At 38.1% G+C, this 19909-nt stretch overlaps 1 protein-coding gene across 6 annotated transcripts in view; it reads left to right on the plus strand.

Moving 5' to 3' along the window:
- The window catches only part of Rapgef4 (Rap guanine nucleotide exchange factor 4), a 288628-nt gene that overhangs the window by 86315 nt on the left and 182404 nt on the right, over window positions 1–19909 (plus strand). For 2 of the 6 annotated variants that reach the window (XM_058580189.1, XM_058580195.1), the window contains exon 2: window positions 13173–13264. The exons of 3 other annotated variants lie outside the window; for them this stretch is intronic. In XM_058580189.1, coding sequence (XP_058436172.1) covers window positions 13241–13264 — 24 coding nt within the window. In that variant the 5' untranslated portion in view covers window positions 13173–13240. Of the gene's footprint in view, window positions 1–12964; window positions 13265–19909 lie in introns of those variants that run through there. One more of the 6 variants, XM_058580190.1, reaches the window with a different exon arrangement.

Genomic DNA, 19909 nt, shown 5'->3' on the forward strand with positions numbered 1-19909 from the left:
CATTCCTTAGTCTGTTACTACAGATCTCACAATCCCTCAGCCACAGTTCTGAAAGCCAAATAGCAGAGAAAAACCAAAAGTTTTTGTAAGCCCTGTTGTCTGTCAGCAATGAACTGAAAGGATATGGAGGAGTCTGTGTCCCACTTAGTGGGACTTCATGTGTTTTTTTTCTTTTCCTTAATTACCTTTTATTTTTATTTATTTTTTAAATATTCATTTATTTCGTGTTAGGTGTTTGATGTGTTTGACTTTGAGATTCTGGATGGAATCCCTATCTTATAGATGAGACTACTGACACCCAGAAAACTAAGTGCTTTAACCAAGACACCTACACAAGGATGGGGATCTGAAAAGTCCACTCTGTGCTCCTCTGTGGTGAGCTCAGTCCCAAAGCTGTGCATGGGAAATGTTTGAAGAAGTGACCAGTTTCTGACACTAGGTGATAACTGTCTTGTCTGATAGGTGCTGCTATTTTTTTCCATTAAATTATGAATCCTTTGAAGGCAGGGACAGTGTGGTATTTGTGTCACTTACTTTACATACAGAAAAAGCTTCATCTTTGAGGTTGACTATTCCAAGTTAGGCTGTCTGCTGGGTTCATCAAGTTCTGGGGTCAGTCTTGTATTTGGTCAGTGTCAAGACTCAAGACTTGGAGCAGGCACAGTCTCCCCAGGGCAGGATGGTCTTACCCCTTCTCTTTCAGAAACCTCATTTCAGTGTCCTACACTGGACCTACAGGATCTGGAGGCACAGGCCAGGATTAAGTCCCTTATGTCTGTGGTGGTGCCACCTGGGAAAATGGGCATTGGCCAGTGAAGCACCCAGGAAACCCAGACACACTTCCACCCCAGGCTTTTCTCCTGTGAAGGCAGCTTTTTCATGGGGAGAAAATGACTTTGGACTTCTCGCCTCTTCTCACTTGCCTCCTTCCTCTCTCATACCCCACAGTGAATCAGCTGTATGCTCTCAAGCATGAGAGTCAATTACTCTTATTGTTAGGCTTGGCTATGATTGTCTTTAATGGTCAGAAAATTATCCAGCAACTAAAAAAAAAAAAAAGCCACAATTAAAAAATTCAGCCACAGTGTGTCCCTGTGACTTTTGGCTGGCACTGAAAGAAGCATTTCCTCAGAGGAGTGTTTTCAGACATTTGGCATTTAGTACTTGTGTTTTGCATTTTATTTCCCAAATGGAAACCTGAGGGCTTGTCGTTTTGTTTTGTTTTAGTCCTTCCAATATCAGGCATATTTTCAGCCATCCAAAAAATGAAAGTATCAGTTTAATGTCATTTTGGGGTTAGAAAACATTTGATAGCGAATAATCTTTGTTTTCTCTGTGCAACATCAAGCAAATATAGGAATGCTAAGCATGTTCAGACCCTGGATCTAGCTTTAAATAAATTGGCATCCTTGCCCCACTTACTAAATGCTATACAAATTGTTTTATTGGGAAGGAAATTTTGACCAACCTTATAGATTGTCCAATAGGAATACTGATCTCAATGATCTTGGCCAAAGGAAGTACCCTGGGAGTCATCACTGATAAGAATGGCCTTGGGCATTTGCAACAGGGGTCCTGAGGGCAGCGAAGCTGGGACTGCTCTGGGTTGTATGGGAGTAGGAAGTCCTGGAGCTTCGTGGACCTAGAGTATGTCTGGCCAAGCAGCAAGGGTTATACAAAAAGGCGTGACTAAATACATGCCAGACATCACCACCTCTTACACTTTCAGGGAGCCAGGAAGCCACAGTGGCAACACTTAATGAGATGGCTGACAGTCAGGGAATGTCCCTGCATGTGCTGGTTTGAAGAATGCCAGCCAGTTTCTAGTGGGCAGGATTAAAATGCAAACCAAGCCCAGATTTTTTAATTTAATTAATGTCTGGTGTTTGCCAACCAGAGGGAAGATGATGGAGTCTGCAAACAAATAGCTTAGAGCTGTGCTGTCACTTGGACTAAGTAAGACACCCTGACATGACATAGCTGGGATGGCAGCTGGCCGGCTCCTCTGTGGTGCTGGCAATGGATTCGGCAGATAGGAGGGGGATGTGGAAATGTTCCTGAGACATGGTCTATACACAAGAAGACCTTTAGCAAAAAATCGAGGTGAGATACACAAGATTTACCCCTTTAGCCATCTTAAAGTGCACGAGTTGGTGGCACTAAGCACTTTTATAGTGTTTTACAAATAGCACCACTGTCTACTTCCTGAACTTCTAACACCCCATAAAGAAACCCTGTACCTATTAAGCAGCCAGTCCCCAATTCCCCACCCTGCAGCCTCCCGGCCATCCATCGCTCATCTGCTTCCCATCTGCAAGTCGACTTCTCAGGATGACACTGTAGCTTGGGGGGAGAGAAGACACTGGAATTGGAAATCAGGAGTCCAGGGCTCTTTTCCATTTTAGTTCTGCCTTTATCATAATGTGGCAGCCCTGTTTTCATAGTGATATAAGGGAAAGTCTGTAACTTAGCCTTTCACAAGCTTTTAAAAACAATTTCATGGTGGTATATTTCATATCACAAAATCCACTCATTTGAAGTATAATTCAGTGATTTTTAATATCTTTACTATGTGGTTCAACCATCTCTATACTCCAGTTTTAGAAAATGTCATACTCCCAATAGCATCCTGGGTGCTTATTTATAATTAACCCTATTCCATCCCTAGACTCAGGCAACCACTGATTTCTTTTCTAAGTCTTTATATATTTACTTTTTTTATGGACATTTTATGCAGTGAAATCACATAGTATGTTGTCTCTTTCACTGATCGCATGAAATCCATGATGCATCCAAGATGGGCCATGTCCAATAATTCCTTTTTAGCTTCTGAATTGTATTCCTTCATTTACCTGCAAACATTTTTTAAAAGAAATTTTTTTGTCTATAATTTCTAGAGGGGTAGGTTATTAAATGACTGTTAAGAGCCTCCTCTTCCAAGATGCTATACAAAAATAGTCCAGGGGCAGTTCCAAATTCTTAAATCATCCATTTATTCAGCAAATATCTGTTAGGGCTTCTCAGCACCCTGAGCTCTGTGCTAGACCTGGAGGATGTGGTCCTACACTCTTGGAATTTCTGCTCAGGCATGGCCTGGAGGAGGGTAAGCCTTCTTCTGTTGTGCATAGTTCTTCTTCTGGTGGGTTGATGGCACACAGATGCACCAGGATGGAACTGACATTGGTTACAGGTAGCTTTCTCCCCCGACTGTGTCTCTCAGGCATGCTCTGTGCTCCTCCTAGGTGCTCCCTCCTCTGAGTTTCCAGCACATTATTTTGGAATTGCTCATTTGCATGGCTCTCCTCTCTCTGGAATGTGAGCAACTTGAGAGCAGAAATGGTATCTCTTTACAGGCTGAGCTCAGTACAGCGCCCGGTGCATAGAAGGTACAGTGATTATTCGATGAATGAACGGATGAATGGATCCCATTCTGGCAAGGATCAGGAGCAAACAGAAGAATTGGGGACACATAGTCCTCTTCCAGTCTCTTGAGTTCCTGATGTGCTTATTCTTCTTTTTGTGCTTACAGAGTTGGTGTCACATGAGTGCTTCTTTAGGTCATGGCAGGAGCACAGAAGAAAAAATGTGGTTACTTAAAGTTCTTTCTGCTCCTTGGAACATAGGCTTGACCCAGACTTCTGGCCACTGTCATTAGTATCTTCATAGTGTTCCCAGGGTCACTCTGAGGGCATACTATTTAGGAAAACAATATGAAAATGATCTTGCATGTGCAGGGTGACTGGACTCAGATGCCAGAGGTGGTGACAGAATGGCTTCTCCAGCCTGGGCTCCAGGCCCCTCCCTGTTCAGTCCAGCCACTACCCTGCCTCATACTCTTAGCTCCTCCCTGACTCCTGCCCTAGGCCATCTGGCCTGACCAGAACATCAGGAGTGGAGGAAACAGCACACATCGGGTAGCCTCCTGTAGGACACAGGGCTGAAGGCAGAAGCGGGAAGACCCAGGAGGCCAAGCCAGGTGAAGTGCTTCATGTGAGAAGAAAGCAGGTGTCCATGAGGGCTTTATTGGTTGCCAGTGCAGGTGGATGGGGTTTAATCAGTGTCCCAATAAATCACTGGGACAAAAATATTAAAAAGGAAAGAGACCTGAAAAATAGACTGTAACTATGTTTAAGATAATGTTTTTTTTTTTTTTAGGATTAAAAACGTTCACCTGATCTACTTTTAATAGGATCATTTGTTAGCCTTGTCCATTTGGCGACAATATGGGATTTTGCTCTTTCCGTGAGCATATTTGTTTTCATGATTATTGATTGAGGTCCATTGGTTTGGTCCATTGTAAATATTTATTGCATGGATCGTGGCCAGCCTACTACAGAGGAGGCTCCACTATAGGTCTCCATGGCTCCACTTCTTACAGAAAGGCTCTCAATCCTTGGTGTGGGTTATAGCCTCCAGGTTCCCTTTCTTAATGGTAGGCAAAGATTGAGTTGCTAGTTGAAAAGAAATTACCTTGAGTTTGTATTGTTCTGTGATTGATGGGCCTCTTTATTTAAAACAATTCATGTTTGGGGTCCCTTAGATACATTCTACCAATTCTACATTCATGCACAGATTGCTTCTCTTTGAGCCAGTGTCCTGTGAAAATTAAGTGACACCTGATCCTAATCTTGTGAATCAAAAGCCAGGGGGTCCATTTTTTTTCCCTTCTTGACACTTGGCTTTTTAATTCACACTAGATCCCTTTTGTCGAGGTAGTAGTCTCATTTTTAGTATGGAAATCAAGTTTAATGAAAATTTACTTGCCATTTAAAATGATAATTTGTTTGATTTAGCATTCTTAATTACCTTGAGTAAATTGCCTACAGAGGCTCACACAATTTATTTGTTTGTTCAAAGTATTACAGTGTCATTTGCATATTTCCAACGACACCACTTTAATGAAACTCGAGGGTGGAGCCAGGGCAAGTGCTGAGGGGATGCTCTTTCCGCCTTCTTCTGTTTGTTCAGCTGGAAGATTTGGATCTTCCTACTGAGTTTTCACAAAAGAACAAAGTTTTAAAAAGCTTCAGTGTTGGGAACCCATTAGCAATGAAGTATTTGGGGAAGGGGTAGCAATTGCAGTAATGTGTGCAGCGTTCAAGGCCAGCCAGGGCCTGCCCCCTCAGCATCCCCTTAGTTTCCACCCCCTTGTGCCTCTCTTCAACCCCAGGGTAGCTGCCACCATCTTGAGGGTGTATGAAGTCATATCTTATTTCTAGCACATTAAAGGAGCTGACAGTAATTAGTTGGAAGGCTCGTGTGTGATATTGATAAAAGGTGTCAAATGTATATATATATATTTTTAAATTTTTTATTGTTGGCTGTTCAAAATATTACATAGTTCTTGATATATCATATTTCACACTTTGATTCAAGTGGGTTATGAGCTCCCATTTTTACCCCATATACAGATTGCAGAATCACATCAGTTACACATCCATTGATTTACATATTGCCATACTAGTGTCTGTTGTGTTCTGCTGCCTTTCCTATCCTCTACTATCCCCCCTCCCCTCCCCGCCCCTCCCCTCCCCTCCCCTCCCCTCCCCTCTTCTCTCTCTGCCCCCTCTACTGACATTCATTTGTCCCCCTTGTATTATTTTTCCCTTTCCCCTCACTTCCTCTTGTATGTACTTTTGTATAACTCTGAGGGTCTCCTTCCATTTCCATGCAATTTCCCTTCTCTCTCCCTGTCCCTCCCACCTCTCATCCCTGTTTAATGTTAATCTTCTTCTCCTGCTCTTCGTCCCTACTCTGTTCTTAGTTACTCTCCTTATATCAAAGAAGACATTTGGCATTTGTTTTTTAGGGATTGGCTAGCTTCACTTAGCATAATCTGCTCTAATGCCATCCATTTCCCTGTAAATTCTATGATTTTGTCATTTTTTAATGCAGAGTAATACTCCATTGTGTATAAATGCCACATTTTTTTTTATCCATTCATCTATTGAAGGGCATCTAGGTTGGTTCCACAGTCTTGCTATTGTGAATTGTGCTGCTATGAACATCGATGAAGCAGTGTCCCTGTAGCATGCTCTTTTTAGGTCTTTAGGGAATAGACCAAGAAGGGGAATAGCTGGGTCAAATGGTGGCTCCATTCCCAGCTTTCCAAGAAATCTCCATACTGCTTTCCAAATTGGCTGCACCAATCTGCAGTCCCACCAGCAATGTACAAGTGTACCCTTTTCCCCACATCCTCGCCAGCACTTGTTGTTGTTTGACTTCCTAATGGCTGCCAGTCTAACTGGAGTGAGATGGTATCTTAGGGTGGTTTTGATTTGCATTTCTCTGACTGCTAGAGATGGTGAGCATTTTTTCATGTACTTGTTGATTGATTGTATGTCCTCCTCTGAGAAGTGTCTGTTCATGTCCTTGGCCCATTTGTTGATTGGGTTGTTTGTTCTCTTATTGTCTAAGTTTTTGAGTTCTTTGTATACTCTGGATATTAGGGCTCTATCTGAAGTGTGAGGAGTAAAGATTTGTTCCCAGGATGTAGGCTCTCTATTTACCTCTCTTATTGTTTCTTTAGCTGAGAAAAAACTTTTTAGTTTGAGTAAGTCCCATTTGTTGATTCTAGTTATTAACTTTTGTGCTATGGGTGTCCTATTGAGGAATTTGGAGCCCGACCCCACCGACTGTAGATCGTAGCCAACTTTTTCTTCTATCAGACGGCGCGTCTCTGATTTGATATCAAGCTCCTTGATCCATTTTGAATTCACTTTTGTGCATGGCGAGAGAAAGGGATTCAGTTTCATTTTGTTGCATATGGATTTCCAGTTTTCCCAGCACCATTTGTTGAAGATGCTATCCTTCCTCCATTGCATGCTTTTAGCCCCTTTATCAAATATAAGGTAGTTGTAGTTTTGTGGATTGGTTTCTGTGTCCTCTATTCTGTACCATTGGTCCACCCGCCTGTTTTGGTACCAGTACCATGCTGTTTTTGTTACTATTGCTCTGTAGTATAGTTTGAAGTCTGGTATCGCTATACCGCCTGATTCACACTTCCTGCTTAGCATTGTTTTTGCTATTCTGGGTCTTTTATTTTTCCATATGAATTTCATGATTGCTTTCTCTATTTCTACAAGAAATGCCGTTGGGATTTTGATTGGCATTGCATTAAACCTATAGAGAACTTTTGGTAATATCGCCATTTTGATGATGTTAGTTCTGCCTATCCATGAACAGGGTATATTTTTCCATCTTCTAAGATCTTCTTCTATTTCTCTCTTTAGGGTTCTGTAGTTTTCATTGTATAAGTCTTTCACCTCTTTTGTTAGGTTGATTCCCAAGTATTTTATTTTTTTTGAAGATATTGTGAATGGAGTGGTTGTCCTCATTTCCATTTCAGAGGATTTGTCGCTGATATACAGGAATGCCTTTGATTTATGCGTGTTGATTTTATATCCTGCCACTTTGCTGAATTCATTTATTAGCTCTAATAGTTTCTTTGTAGACCCTTTTGGGTCTGCTAGGTATAGAATCATGTCATCTGCAAATAGTGATAATTTAAGTTCTTCTTTTCCTATTTTGATGCCTTTAATTTCTTTCGTCTGTCTAATTGCTCTGGCCAGTGTTTCGGGAACTATGTTGAAGAGAAGTGGAGAGAGAGGGCATCCCTGTCTTGTTCCAGATTTTAGAGGGAATGCCTTCAGTTTTTCTCCATTCAGAATGATGCTAGCCTGAGGCTTAGCATAGATTGCTTTTACAATATTGAGGTATGTTCCTGTTATCCCTAGTTTTTCTAGAGTTTTGAACATAAAGGGATGCTGTACTTTGTCGAATGCTTTTTCCGCATCTATCGAGATGATCATATGGTTCTTATTTTTAAGTCTATTGATGTGGTGAATAATATTTATTGATTTCCGTATATTGAACCAGCCTTGCATCCCAGGGATGAATCCTACTTGATCATGGTGCACAATTTTTTTGATATGTTTTTGTATCCGATTCGCCAGAATTTTATTGAGGATTTTTGCATCTAGGTTCATTAGAGATATTGGTCTGTAGTTTTCTTTCTTTGAAGTGTCTTTGTCTGGTTTAGGTATCAGGGTGATGTTGGCCTCGTAGAATGAATTTGGAAGTTCTCCCTCTTTTTCTATTTCCTGAAGTAGCTTGAAAAGTATTGGTATTAGTTCCTCTTTAAAGGTTTTGTAAAACTCTGCTGTATACCCATCCGGTCCTGGGCTTTTCTTAGTTGGTAGTCTTTTGATGGTTTCTTCTATTTCCTCAATTGATATTGGTCTGTTTAGGTTGTCTATATCCTCCTGACTCAATCTGGGCAGATCATATGACTTAAGAAATTTATCAATGCCTTCACTATCTTCTAATTTATTGGAGTATAAGGATTCAAAATAATTTCTGATTATCTTCTGTATATCTGAGGTGTCTGTTGTGATATTGCCTTTTTCATCCCGTATGCTAGTAATTTGAGTTCTCTCTCTTCTTCTCTTCGATAACATGGCTAAGGGTCTGTCGATTTTGTTTATTTTTTCAAAGAACCAACTTTTAGTTTTGTCAGTTTTTTCAATTGTTTCTTTTGTTTCGATTTCATTAATTTCAGCTCTGATTTTAATTATTTCTTGCCTTCTACTTCTTTTGCTGTTGTTTTGCTCTTCTTTTTCTAGGATTTTGAGATGAAGTATGAGATCATTTATTTGTTGTTTTTTTCTTTTTTTAAGGAATGAACTCCAAGCAATGAATTTTCCTCTTAGAACTGCTTTCAATGTGTCCCATAGATTCCGATATGTTGTGTCAGTGTTTTCATTAATCTCTAAGAATTTTTTAATTTCCTCCTTGATGTCTTCTATAACCCATTGATCATTCAGTAACCTATTGTTCATTCTCCAAGTGATGTATTCTTTTTCCTTCCTTCTTTTATCGTTGATTTTCAGTTCCATTCCATTATGATCAGATAGGATGCATGGTATTATCTCTACTCCTTTGTATTGTCTAAGAGTTGCCCTGTGACATAATATATGATCTATTTTAGAGAAGGATCCATGTGCTGCTGAGAAAAAAGTGTAACTGCTTGATGTTGGGTGGTATATTCTATATATGTCAATTAAGTCTAGGTTATTAATTGTGTTATTGAGTTCTATAGTTTCCTTATTCAACTTTTGTTTGGAAGATCTGTCCAGTGGCGAGAGAGGTGTGTTGAAGTCTCCCATGATTATTGTATGGTGGTCTATTAGACTCTTGAACTTGAGAAGAGTTTGTTTGATGAACATAGCTGCACCATTGTTTGGGGCATATATATTTATGATTGTTATGTCTTGTTGGTGTATGGTTCCCTTAAGCAGTATGTAGTGTCCCTCTTTATCCCTTTTGATTAACTTTGGCTTGAAATCCATTTTATTTGATATGAGTATGGACACTCCTGCTTGTTTCTGAAGTCCATATGAGTGATATGATTTTTCCCAACCTTTCACCTTCAGCCTATGTATGTCTTTTCCTATCAAATGCGTCTCCTGTAGGCAGCATATTGTTGGGTCTTGTTTTGTGATCCATTCTACTAGCCTGTGTCTCTTAATTGGTGAGTTTAAGCCATTAACATTTAGGGTTATTATTGAGATATGGGTTGTTCTTCCAGCCATATTTGTTTATTTATGTTACTAAACATGGTTTGTTTTCCTCTTTGATTATTTTTCCCCCCTTTACTGTCCTACCTCCCACTGTTGGTTTTCATTGTTATTTTCCATTTCCTCTTCCTGTAATGTTTTGCCAAGGATGTTTAGAAGAGATGGTTTTCTAGCTGCAAATTCTTTTAACTTTTGTTTATCGTGGAAGGTTTTAATTTCATCTTCCAACCTGAAGCTTAATTTCGCTGGAAACACAATTCTTGGTTGGAACCCATTTTCTTTCAGTGTTTGAAATATGTTATTCCAGGATCTTCTAGCTTTCAGAGTCTGTGTTGAAAGATCAGCTGTTATCCTGATTGGCTTACCCCTAAATGTGATCTGCTTCCTTTCTCTTGTAGCTTTTAAAATTCTCTCCTTATTCTGTATGTTGGGCATCTTCATTATAATGTGTCTAGGTGTGGGTCTCTTATGATTTTGCACATTCGGCGTCCTGTAGGCTTCTAGGATTTGGGATTCTGTCTCATTCTTCAAGTCTGGGAAGTTTTCTCTTATTATTTCATTGAATAGATTGCTCATTCCTTTGGTTTGAAACTCTGTCCCTTCCTGTATCCCAATGACTCTTAAATTTGGTCTCTTGATGTTATCCCATATTTCTTGGATGTTCTGCTCATGGTTTCTTAACAGTCTTGCTGAGCTGTCTATGTTCTTTTCAAGTTGAAATACTTTATCTTCATTGTCTGATGTTCTATCTTCTAAGTGTTCTACTCTGCTGGTAGTATTCTCAATTGAGTTTTTAAGTTGGTTTATTGCTTCCTGCATTTCTAGGATTTCTGTTTGTTTGTTTTTTATAACCTCTATCTCCCTGTATAGTTGATCTTTTGCTTCTTGGATTTGTTTATGTAATTCATTGTTGAAGTGATCTTTCATTGTCTGATTTTGCTGTCTGATGTCTTCCTTGAGACTCCATATCATCTGAAGCATGTATATCCTGAATTCTTTATCTGACATTCCATCTGTTGCAGCTATTACCTCTTCTAACATTGAGTTGACCTGCATTGCTTGTGGTCCTTTCTTTCCTTGTCTCTTCATACTGTTCGCGTTCCTTTCTACTTGGTGAAACTGTTGTGCTATTGAATTTTCCCCCTATATATTTATATTGGTCTTGTATAGTTGCAAAGTCTCCCTCGCAGGCGCAGGCGGCGGCTCTGCCCCTCCTCCAATTGGGGCAATGTGCCTACCACGCCGGCAGGCCACTGGGCCTGCTCTGCCAGTCGGTAGCAGGTCTGCCTACCTTGCAGGCGCGGGCGGCGGCTCTGTCCCTCTGCGGGCCGCTAGGTTTGTTCTGTTGGTGGTCGCAGTTCTGCCTACTTTGCAGGCGCAGGCAGCGGCACTGCCCCTCTGCAGGCCTCTGGGGCTGTTCTGCCAGTGGGTCGCAGGTCCGCCTACCTTGCAGGCGTGGGGGGCGGGGCGGCTCTACCCTTCCTCAGGCCACTGGGCCTGTTCTGTCTGTCGGTTGCAGGTCTGGCCTGTTCTGATGGTGGTCACAGTTCCCTCTACCTTGCCGGCGCAGGGGGAGGGGGCGGCTCTGCCTCTCAGCAGGCCGCTGCTCCTCTTCTGCCGGTGGGTCGCAGGCCCGCCTACCTTGCAGGAGTGATTGGAAGCTCTGTCCCGCCGCGGGCCACTGGGCCTTTTCTGTTGGTGGTCACAGTTCTGCCTACCTGGCAGGCGCGGGGGGTGGGAGGCGGCTCTGCCTCTCAGCAGGCCGGTGCTCCTCTTCTTCCGGTGGGTTGCAGGCCCGCCTACCTTGCAGGAGTGATTGGAAACTCTCGTCAAATGTATATTTACGACCATGAATCGGTATTCATTAATAACCACCCATAGGAGAGGGCTTAGGAACTTTTATAAATTAAGTAAGAATTGTTTCCTATTTTCATATCAGTTGTTTTAGGTTTTATGTGTGAGTTTTAGCTCATGACCTTTGGGAATGCTATTTTGACTCTTTTTTGGGAGTTTCGTTTTGTTTTGTTTTTTCCCCTGGAAGAGAGGAAAGAGGGATTTGTTTCTGGTTCTGGACAAGCTTGCAGGACAACTTCACGGAATCAGTCTCTTATTTATTGATTTTGAGTGATTCCAGAGCTTAATCACTGGTTTACCTCCTAAATTAATGTATAGTTTCCCGCTGTAAAGAACAAAATAGAAAACAATGCATTCGTTTAAATATTTCCAGCTTTTCAGTTGCCTATAGCCAAAATGTGGAAAACATTCTAATAAGAGCCCTTCATTAGTATTAGTTACGTACTAAAAGCATCCCTGAGTGATGTGGCCGGAAGGCATATCTCAAACAGGGAGCGTTCTCTCTTTTGTACTCAGAGACTATTTGTAGAGAAAGTGTGTGTGCATCTTATGGAGCACTAATCATGATGGTAAAAGAATAACAGTCAGTTTTTGATGTCTGCACTACAATTTGGGGATCTATGATAAAGGCCGGAAGATTGCTCCCTTCAGTGCTTTGTTAAGCCTGCATCCTAATGTACTCTTTGTACATGAAGGACTATCCCTGGTCAGCATTAGTGGGGCATGCTGTCCTTTCACAGTCCTGATGGAAAATGTCTATCTTGAAGCTCAAGAGACCTGCTTTGATCTCTTAATAACGCTAAGACCTTGGATTTCTCTGGACTTAGGTTTTCTTACCTGGGAAGTGGTTGTCTGTAAATGGATTAGACATGATCTAAAGTTATTCTAAGATTCTGGGCTTCTGTGATACTGAGTTGACTGTGATCCATATGGTTTTCCGGGATCTCCATACATCCAGACGTGGGAGTTGGGGAAACCAGTTCCTGAAGTCAGTGCAGTCAGAAAACATAAATTAGGAATCAAGGGGCTAGGAATCAAGCCCCTGGCTTTGAGGGGCTCTCAGGTTCTGATGGCCTGTGAATCTGATGGTAGATTAAACCTTTATCTTGACCTGATCTGTGATTTTTTCTCCCTGACTTCCCCCTTGGAATGGGTGGAATGAGGATGCAGAGAAGGATCTTAGAGATAAAATGATCTTGATATCTAAAATAAAACTACCTTTGTTTAATGTAAACAAAGGAAGAACTCTTTTTATCTTATTGACTCAGAAAAAAAGAAGACTAAATATTGTTAAGTTAAAAAAAAACAGTTTAAGAATCAACTTTTAAATGTTGATTATTTTGTATTAGTAAGAGGCTTCTCTATTTTTAATTAGAATGTAAATTGTTAATAAAGATTATTAAAAATTCAAACCATATGCCAAAGATATAAAATACAAGTTTTTTTCCATTTCCACAGTCAAGATTAACCCACTTTTGTATGCTTCCAGATATTTTAATATGCACAGATAAAAGTAGTGACTATATACACACATCTTTTTGCCTTAAAATGGAATTAAACTGTAAATACAATATGCAAGTTGCATTTTTTTAAGTTTAAATGTCACAACAAAGTATATGCTCATTTAAAAGCAACACTTGGATTTGTTTGTGTAGTTATGTGGATGTGTTAGATCATATATAAAAGCAGTAGCTCTGTGGACAGTGTCACTTTATAACACAGTTCATCTTTCTATTTTAGGAATATCAGTGAGGACTAGACATCTCAGTGTTACTTGCCCTGAACTTATACATAACCTGGGTCCCAGAATGAAGATAATCTTATTCTTTAAGGTAGCATTTTATTAGCTATTTTGATGAATAAATGTATACTCATTGTCAAGAAGCTAACATGTAACCCTTTCCTAATTCTATATTTAGACACATTTTTAACCTAATGCTTATATAGGGAGTGTTTATTGTGTATTAGGCATAGTGTTAAACATGTTTTAATTTGAACATCTAACATAGGAAATATTATTATTATTACTATCCCATTGAGATACTTTATGATTTTTCTATAAAATAATCATATCATCTGCAACCAATGGGATTATTTCTTTGTTTTCAATCCTTATACCATTTTTAAAATTTTCCAACTTTATTGCACTGGCTAAGACTTCCATTGCACAAGTGAATGGAGTTGTGAGAGTAGACATGCTTTCCTTGACCTTGATCTTAGAGAAAATGCATTCAACATTTTACCATTAAAAATGATTTCAAGGGCTGGGATTGTGGCTCAGCAGTAGAGCACTTGCCTAGCACATGCGAGTTCCTGGGTTTGATCCTCAGCACCACATAAAAATAAATAAATAAAATAAAGATATTGTGTCCAATGACAACTAAAAAATAAATATAAAAAAACAAACCAAAAAAAAGATCAAACATGATTTCAATTATATATTGAGGAAATCTTTTATTTTTAATTTGCTGTTTTTTTATTATGTGAATATTATAAATTGCTTTTTCTAAATGTATAGATAAAATTCTATATGGCTTTTTTTTTAATTATGGTAATATTTCAAATTACATTGATTGATTTTTAGAAGTTAAAACAGTATTACATTCCTGAGATAAATTTGATCATAATACAAAAAGGATGATTGTTCTTATATGTTACTAGCTTTTATTTGATAATATTCATTAAGGATATTTGTGTCTGTGTTTGTAAATAAAATCTGTGATTTTATTTTCTTATAGCATATTTATCAAATTTTAGTATCAGATTTATGTTGGTCTCAAAATGAGTTGGGAATTATTTCATCTTGCTCCATTTTCTAAAAAAGTTGTATAAGACTGGTATTACATTTTTCTTAAATGTTTGATAAAATTCACTGTGAAGCTATTTATACTGGAGTTGTCTTTGTGGGAAGAATTTTGATAACTTTTATTTCAATTTCTTTTGAAGGTTTGCAGCTATTAAGATTTTCACTTTCATCCTGTACCAATTTTGATTAATTGTATTTTTCAAGGAATTTGCCCATTTTACCTAACTTTTCAAATGTACTGACATAAACATGTTTGTTATACTTAATTATTGTTCTTTCAGTATATTAGGATGACTAGAGAACTCTCATATTTATTCGTTATGCTGATAATTTGTATTCCATTTAAAAATTTTTTTCTCATCAGTCTAGCTAGGAATTTATTAAGTTTTTTTGGTCTAACATCCAGTTTTTGGCTTTCTTGATTTTTTTTCTATTGGTTTTCTATTTCATAAATGTCTTCCTTTTTTTAAAAAAAATACTTCCTCTACTTACATTGGATTTAATTTCCTCTTTTTGTTTTTCTAGTTTTTAAGATGGAACCTTGAGCCATTGATTTTAGACCTTTTTTTCCTTTTTACCATACAATTTATTTTTACTATAAACTTTCCTCTAAGAATGGCTTTAACTGTTTCTGACAAATTTTGATGTATTGCATGTTTTGATTGTCATTCAGTTCAGAAATTTTGTATTTCCTCTAATTTCTTCTTTGACCCATAAGCTCTTTGGAAATGTATTGTCAACTTTCATATATTTTGAGTTTTCTAAGTATGCTCCTTCTATTACTTTTTAGTTGAGTTAAATTATAGTTAGAAAATATATCTTGTAGGATTCCAGTCTTTTAAAACTTACTGAGATTTGTTTACAGTACATCATATTTCTGTTTTGATGAATGTACCATATACATTTGAAAAGAAGGTATTCTGCAGTTGTGTGTAATGTTCAAAGTGTCAATTAGGTCAGTGTATAGTAATGTTCCAATCTTATATGTCCCCACTGATTTTTTGTCTTATTCTATCAATTTTTGAGATAGCAGTGTTAAAATATCCAACTAAAATTGTTGATTTTGTCTGTTTCTTCAATAATTCTGTCAGGTTTTGCTTTATAATTTTCTATTTTGTTCTTTCAGACGAATTATCTTTGTATCATTATAAAATGGTTCTCTTTATGCCTGATAATTGTCTTTGCCTTGTAATTTAATTCATATGATTTTGGGGATGAGTATTGAGGAGTTAACCCAGAGGCAATTTACCACTGAGCTACATACCCAATCCTTTTTATTTTTTATTTTTAGACAGGATCTCACCGAGTTGCTTAGGGCCTAGCTAAGTTGCTGTGGCTGGCCTCTAACTTGTGATCCTCCTGTCTCAGCCTCTCCAGCCACTGGGATTATAGGCATTTGCCACCATGCCCAGCTAATTCATATGATATTAACATAGCCACCACTACTTTCGTATACTTTCTCTTTTCCTGATACCTATTTTCCCAAGCTTTTATTTTCAAACTTTTTGTTTGTTTTTATTTATATAGTATAGAAAACATATGTATAAGTTTTGGTTTTTATCCATTCTGAAAAATTAAAGTGTTTAGTCCATTTACATTTAATATAATTATTTAACTGCTTGAATTTAGGTTTGCTATTTTTGTCATTTGCCTTTATTTTGTCCTATGTACATTTTATTCTTTTATCTTCCTTTCTTGTCTTATTTTGGATTAAATGAATATTTTTTAATATCCTTGTTTAGTTTGGTTTTCCAGGAAGAAAATACCAAGATAAAGATAAATGTGTAAGACATTTATTTGGCACAATGCCAACAAAAGACAAGAGGAGAAAGAACAAGAGTCTGAAACCTATTAAAGAAGGGGCAAAAGAAAGGAAGATAGTGTAGACAGTCTCAGACTGCACTGCAATTTTGAGAAGGTCTCTGCCAGCCTAGTGGAGGATACTTGTGTCAAGATTGCCAGTGGACAAGCTTTGCATTGGGCAGATATGGCCAAGTACTAGTATCCCTGCTAGCTCAGTCACTGGCTAAGTTTGAAGAACATAGCTTTGACTCATTCACAATGGATCCTAACGGGATTACAGTTGGATGCTCTCAACTACTGTATTCCTTACAGATGATTGGCAAGTTTCTTCTAGAAGAGAGACCCAAGTGGGAAAATTTCATGGCTGCCCCAAAGTCTACTCTAATTTTTCTATTGACTTTTTGTTTGTTTCTCTGAATTAATTTTTAGTGGTTGTTCAGGTATCAGCACATGTTCTTGTAACTTTTCACATGGTACTTAGAATTAATATTATACTGGTTCATGTCAAATATTGAACCTAATGCCAGTATAGTTCCATTTACATTTCCCCCAAATTCTTTGTGCTATTCTTATCCTGTATATTGCTTCCATTTATTTCATAAACTCCACAAAACTGTGTTATGTATTTATTGGAATAGTTGTATGTCTTTTAAATACTTTAAAAAGAAGTGTGTGTGTGTGTGTGTGTCTTTTATATTTACCATTTCCAGTGATCCTCATTCTTTTATGTAGATCTAAATAACCATCTAAAGCTTAAAGTGTCGTTTACCTTTATTCTGGAGAACTCACTTCAATATTTCGAGTTAATGGTGACTAAGTATCTTAGACTTTTTTTTTCTTTTCAAAGATGTCTTCATTTAGCCTGCATTGTCTAAGGATATTTTTGCCAGATACAGAATTCTAGGTTGATGTTTGTTTTCCTGTTGGCACTTTAAACGGATGACATATTCCATTATCTTCTAGCCTCCACTACTTTTGATAAGTTAGTGTAGTTTTCTTGTATGTAATAAGCTGCACCCCATCCCCATTTGCTTTCAAGATCCTCTTGTAATCTTTAAATTTTAGAACTTGGAATATGATGTGTTTTGGCATGTATTTATGTGTTGTTTTTTTTTAATAATCTCCCTTGGGTTTGCTGAGGTTCTTGAATTGGTAAACATGTCTTCATTTTGAACCATATTTTGGAAAATTTGGGCCACTATTTTCCCTTCAAATATTTTTTTTTTCTGCCTATTCTCTCTCTCCTCTTATCCTTCTGGGATACCAGTTAGTTACATATGTCTTAAACCTTATGCCATATATCCTACTGTTCACTAAATTTTTTGTCTGTTCTTCAGATTGAATAATTTCTACTATTTTATCTCCAAGTTCACTGACAAATTTTATTACTGTTTTTCCTGTATGCTGTTAGGTTTAGCCAATGGATTTTTTCAGCTATTATACTTTTTAATTTTAGCATTTCCATTTTCTGCTTTTCTTTCTGCTTTTCTACTGAGATTTCTTTAATGCCCATAAACATGGTTATAATAGCTGCTTTACACTAATTCTTGTTGTCTGCATTATCCCACAGTTGGTGGGACTCTGTGGACTACTTTTTTTGTTTGAGGATATGTTGTTACATTTTCCTGTTTCTTTGCGTATCTGATGATTTTGAAATTCACCTTGGACATTGTGAAGGATACATCATAGAGATTCTGAAATTCATCACATACTTTAGTATTGATTTGCTGGTTTTGCAGGCAGTTAACTAACAGACAGTAGTAGAAATCTCTGTTGAGTTCCTTTCATGATAGCTGGGGTGCTTGGAGGACCCTCCATGCATATATTGTGTGTTAGTTTCCTTGTATAACAAAGTGCTTGACAATAACAACTTAAAGGAGAAAAGGTTTATTTTGGCTCACAGTTTCAGAGGTTTCAGTCTATGATTGACTGGCTTCATTGCTTTGGACCTCAGATGAGAGAGAAGCCAGTTTCCAAGGGCACAAACCTGAGACCCACTCCCTTCTACTAGGTCCCACCTCCCTTATTTTTTACCACCTCCCAATAATTCATTTAAATTATTCATCCAGAAAATGGATTAATCCACTGATGAGGTTAGAACACTCATGAACCAATCACTTCCTTAAAGGGGGACACTTCATATCCAGACCATAACATAGTATTGGGATCAGTCAGAGATTTGATCCAATCTTATGTATTGAATTTGTGGCTATCTTTTCTCTGAAATCATCTCCCTCATTTTCCAGCTCCTGTCATCTTCCCAAACTCTGCTCACTGATTCCTTAGTGAGTAAGACATTAGGCTCCTGTATGAATAGGGCCATCTCAAGTCCCCTGGGACCTTCTAGTATATGAAAAACTATAAAAGCTGGATGATTCATTAAGTGCCATTCATCTAGGTACCATTGCCCCCTTTGGTTTCTACCTGTTCTTGGTTACTCTTTAGTGCCTTCTATCATTCCAAACCATCTACAAGAGGGTTGGTATGATAGAAATGAGTTTTGAAATCAGAAATGGAACTCTATTCTTGCATTTAATAGGCTAATTTAACACACACACACACACACACACAGAGTTTAAGTCCCTTACCCAAAGTCACACAGTGGGTAAGTGGCAGAGCTGTGATATGAAGACCAGAGTCTTAGGATTTTTTCTAAGACAAGGTTTTGTGGTATAAATTTTTGGCAATGAAGGGAAGTATAGGAAATATTATGAATCTTACGGTCACATCTCCTGATGTATTAGACTCACCTCTAGTACTCTTTGAATGCTTCAGATAACTTTAAGTGTTTACATTATTTTATACCCAAGTTGATATATAGCTGCATTAAAGGATAATGCATTTTTTTTTTATTAAATGCAACTTAGGTCTTTAATTTTGTAAAATCCCCTTTTTCATGGTCCTGTGATGTTCAACTTCTCAAGCCATCTTACTTAGAAACTGGTGAAGTTTGTCAAGTGGTTCATTCAGTGATTAAAATAAAGATAATTTTTGGAGGAGAGTAATATCAGTAGTAATGTAATTAAAGTATATGAGTGATTTCCTGAAGAAACTCAAAACCACAATTATGGGATAAATAGTGGACTTTATATGTAATTAGCTGATGGTAAGCCATAGATCTTAAAAGGACAACATTAGGCCCAGTTTGAGTAATACTTGTTTCAGAGTTTCTGCTCTGTTTTGATGGTTTCCCTTTTCCTAAGCCAGTTTGAATTAACATTCATCAAATGATTAATTTCATCTTATTCTTTTCCCCCTTGATTTCATTTTCACTTTGCATTTTTAGAGTGAAGCTTGCAAAGTCAGTATTGATTTTGCCATAAGGTGATATGTAGAGGAGTGAAATCTTATTCATACATGCTGCTTTTTTTTCCCCTCCACCAGTATTAGTGATTAAAACCAAGGGTATCTTATCACTGAGCTACATCCCCAGCCCTTTTGAAATTTTGAGACAAGGTCTTGCTAAGTTGCTGTGGCTGGCCTTGAACTTGTGATCCTCTTGTCTTAGCCTCCCAAGTAACTAGGATAACTCTGCGTCCAGCTTTGTATGTTACTTTTAAACCAAAGGAGAGGGCCTGTGTGTTAGCTTTTGGAATTCTCGTGGCATCCCAGACCAGTGCTCGGATACCATACTTGAGGGACTGGTTAGTAAAGAGCATGGATTCAATACCTGATTGATTGATCATTCTGAATCCCAGCCAGGCAGTTCTGGGAAGGTGGGCTTATCTTCTGAGTGAAATACAACCAAGTCCTTGAAGGCCATGATAAAGATTTTGGCTTTTATCCTAAGAGTAATGGGAAGCTATGCAGAGTTTTAAGCAGTCAAGTGACAAGCCCAGCTTTAAATTTTTAAAATAATTTCTCTGTT

This window comes from Marmota monax, unplaced genomic scaffold (genome assembly GCF_021218885.2).
Source record: "Marmota monax isolate L192 unplaced genomic scaffold, Marmota_monax_Labrador192_F-V1.1 WCK01_AAM20220418_F8-fsc00007, whole genome shotgun sequence".
NCBI lineage: Eukaryota > Metazoa > Chordata > Mammalia > Rodentia > Sciuridae > Marmota > Marmota monax.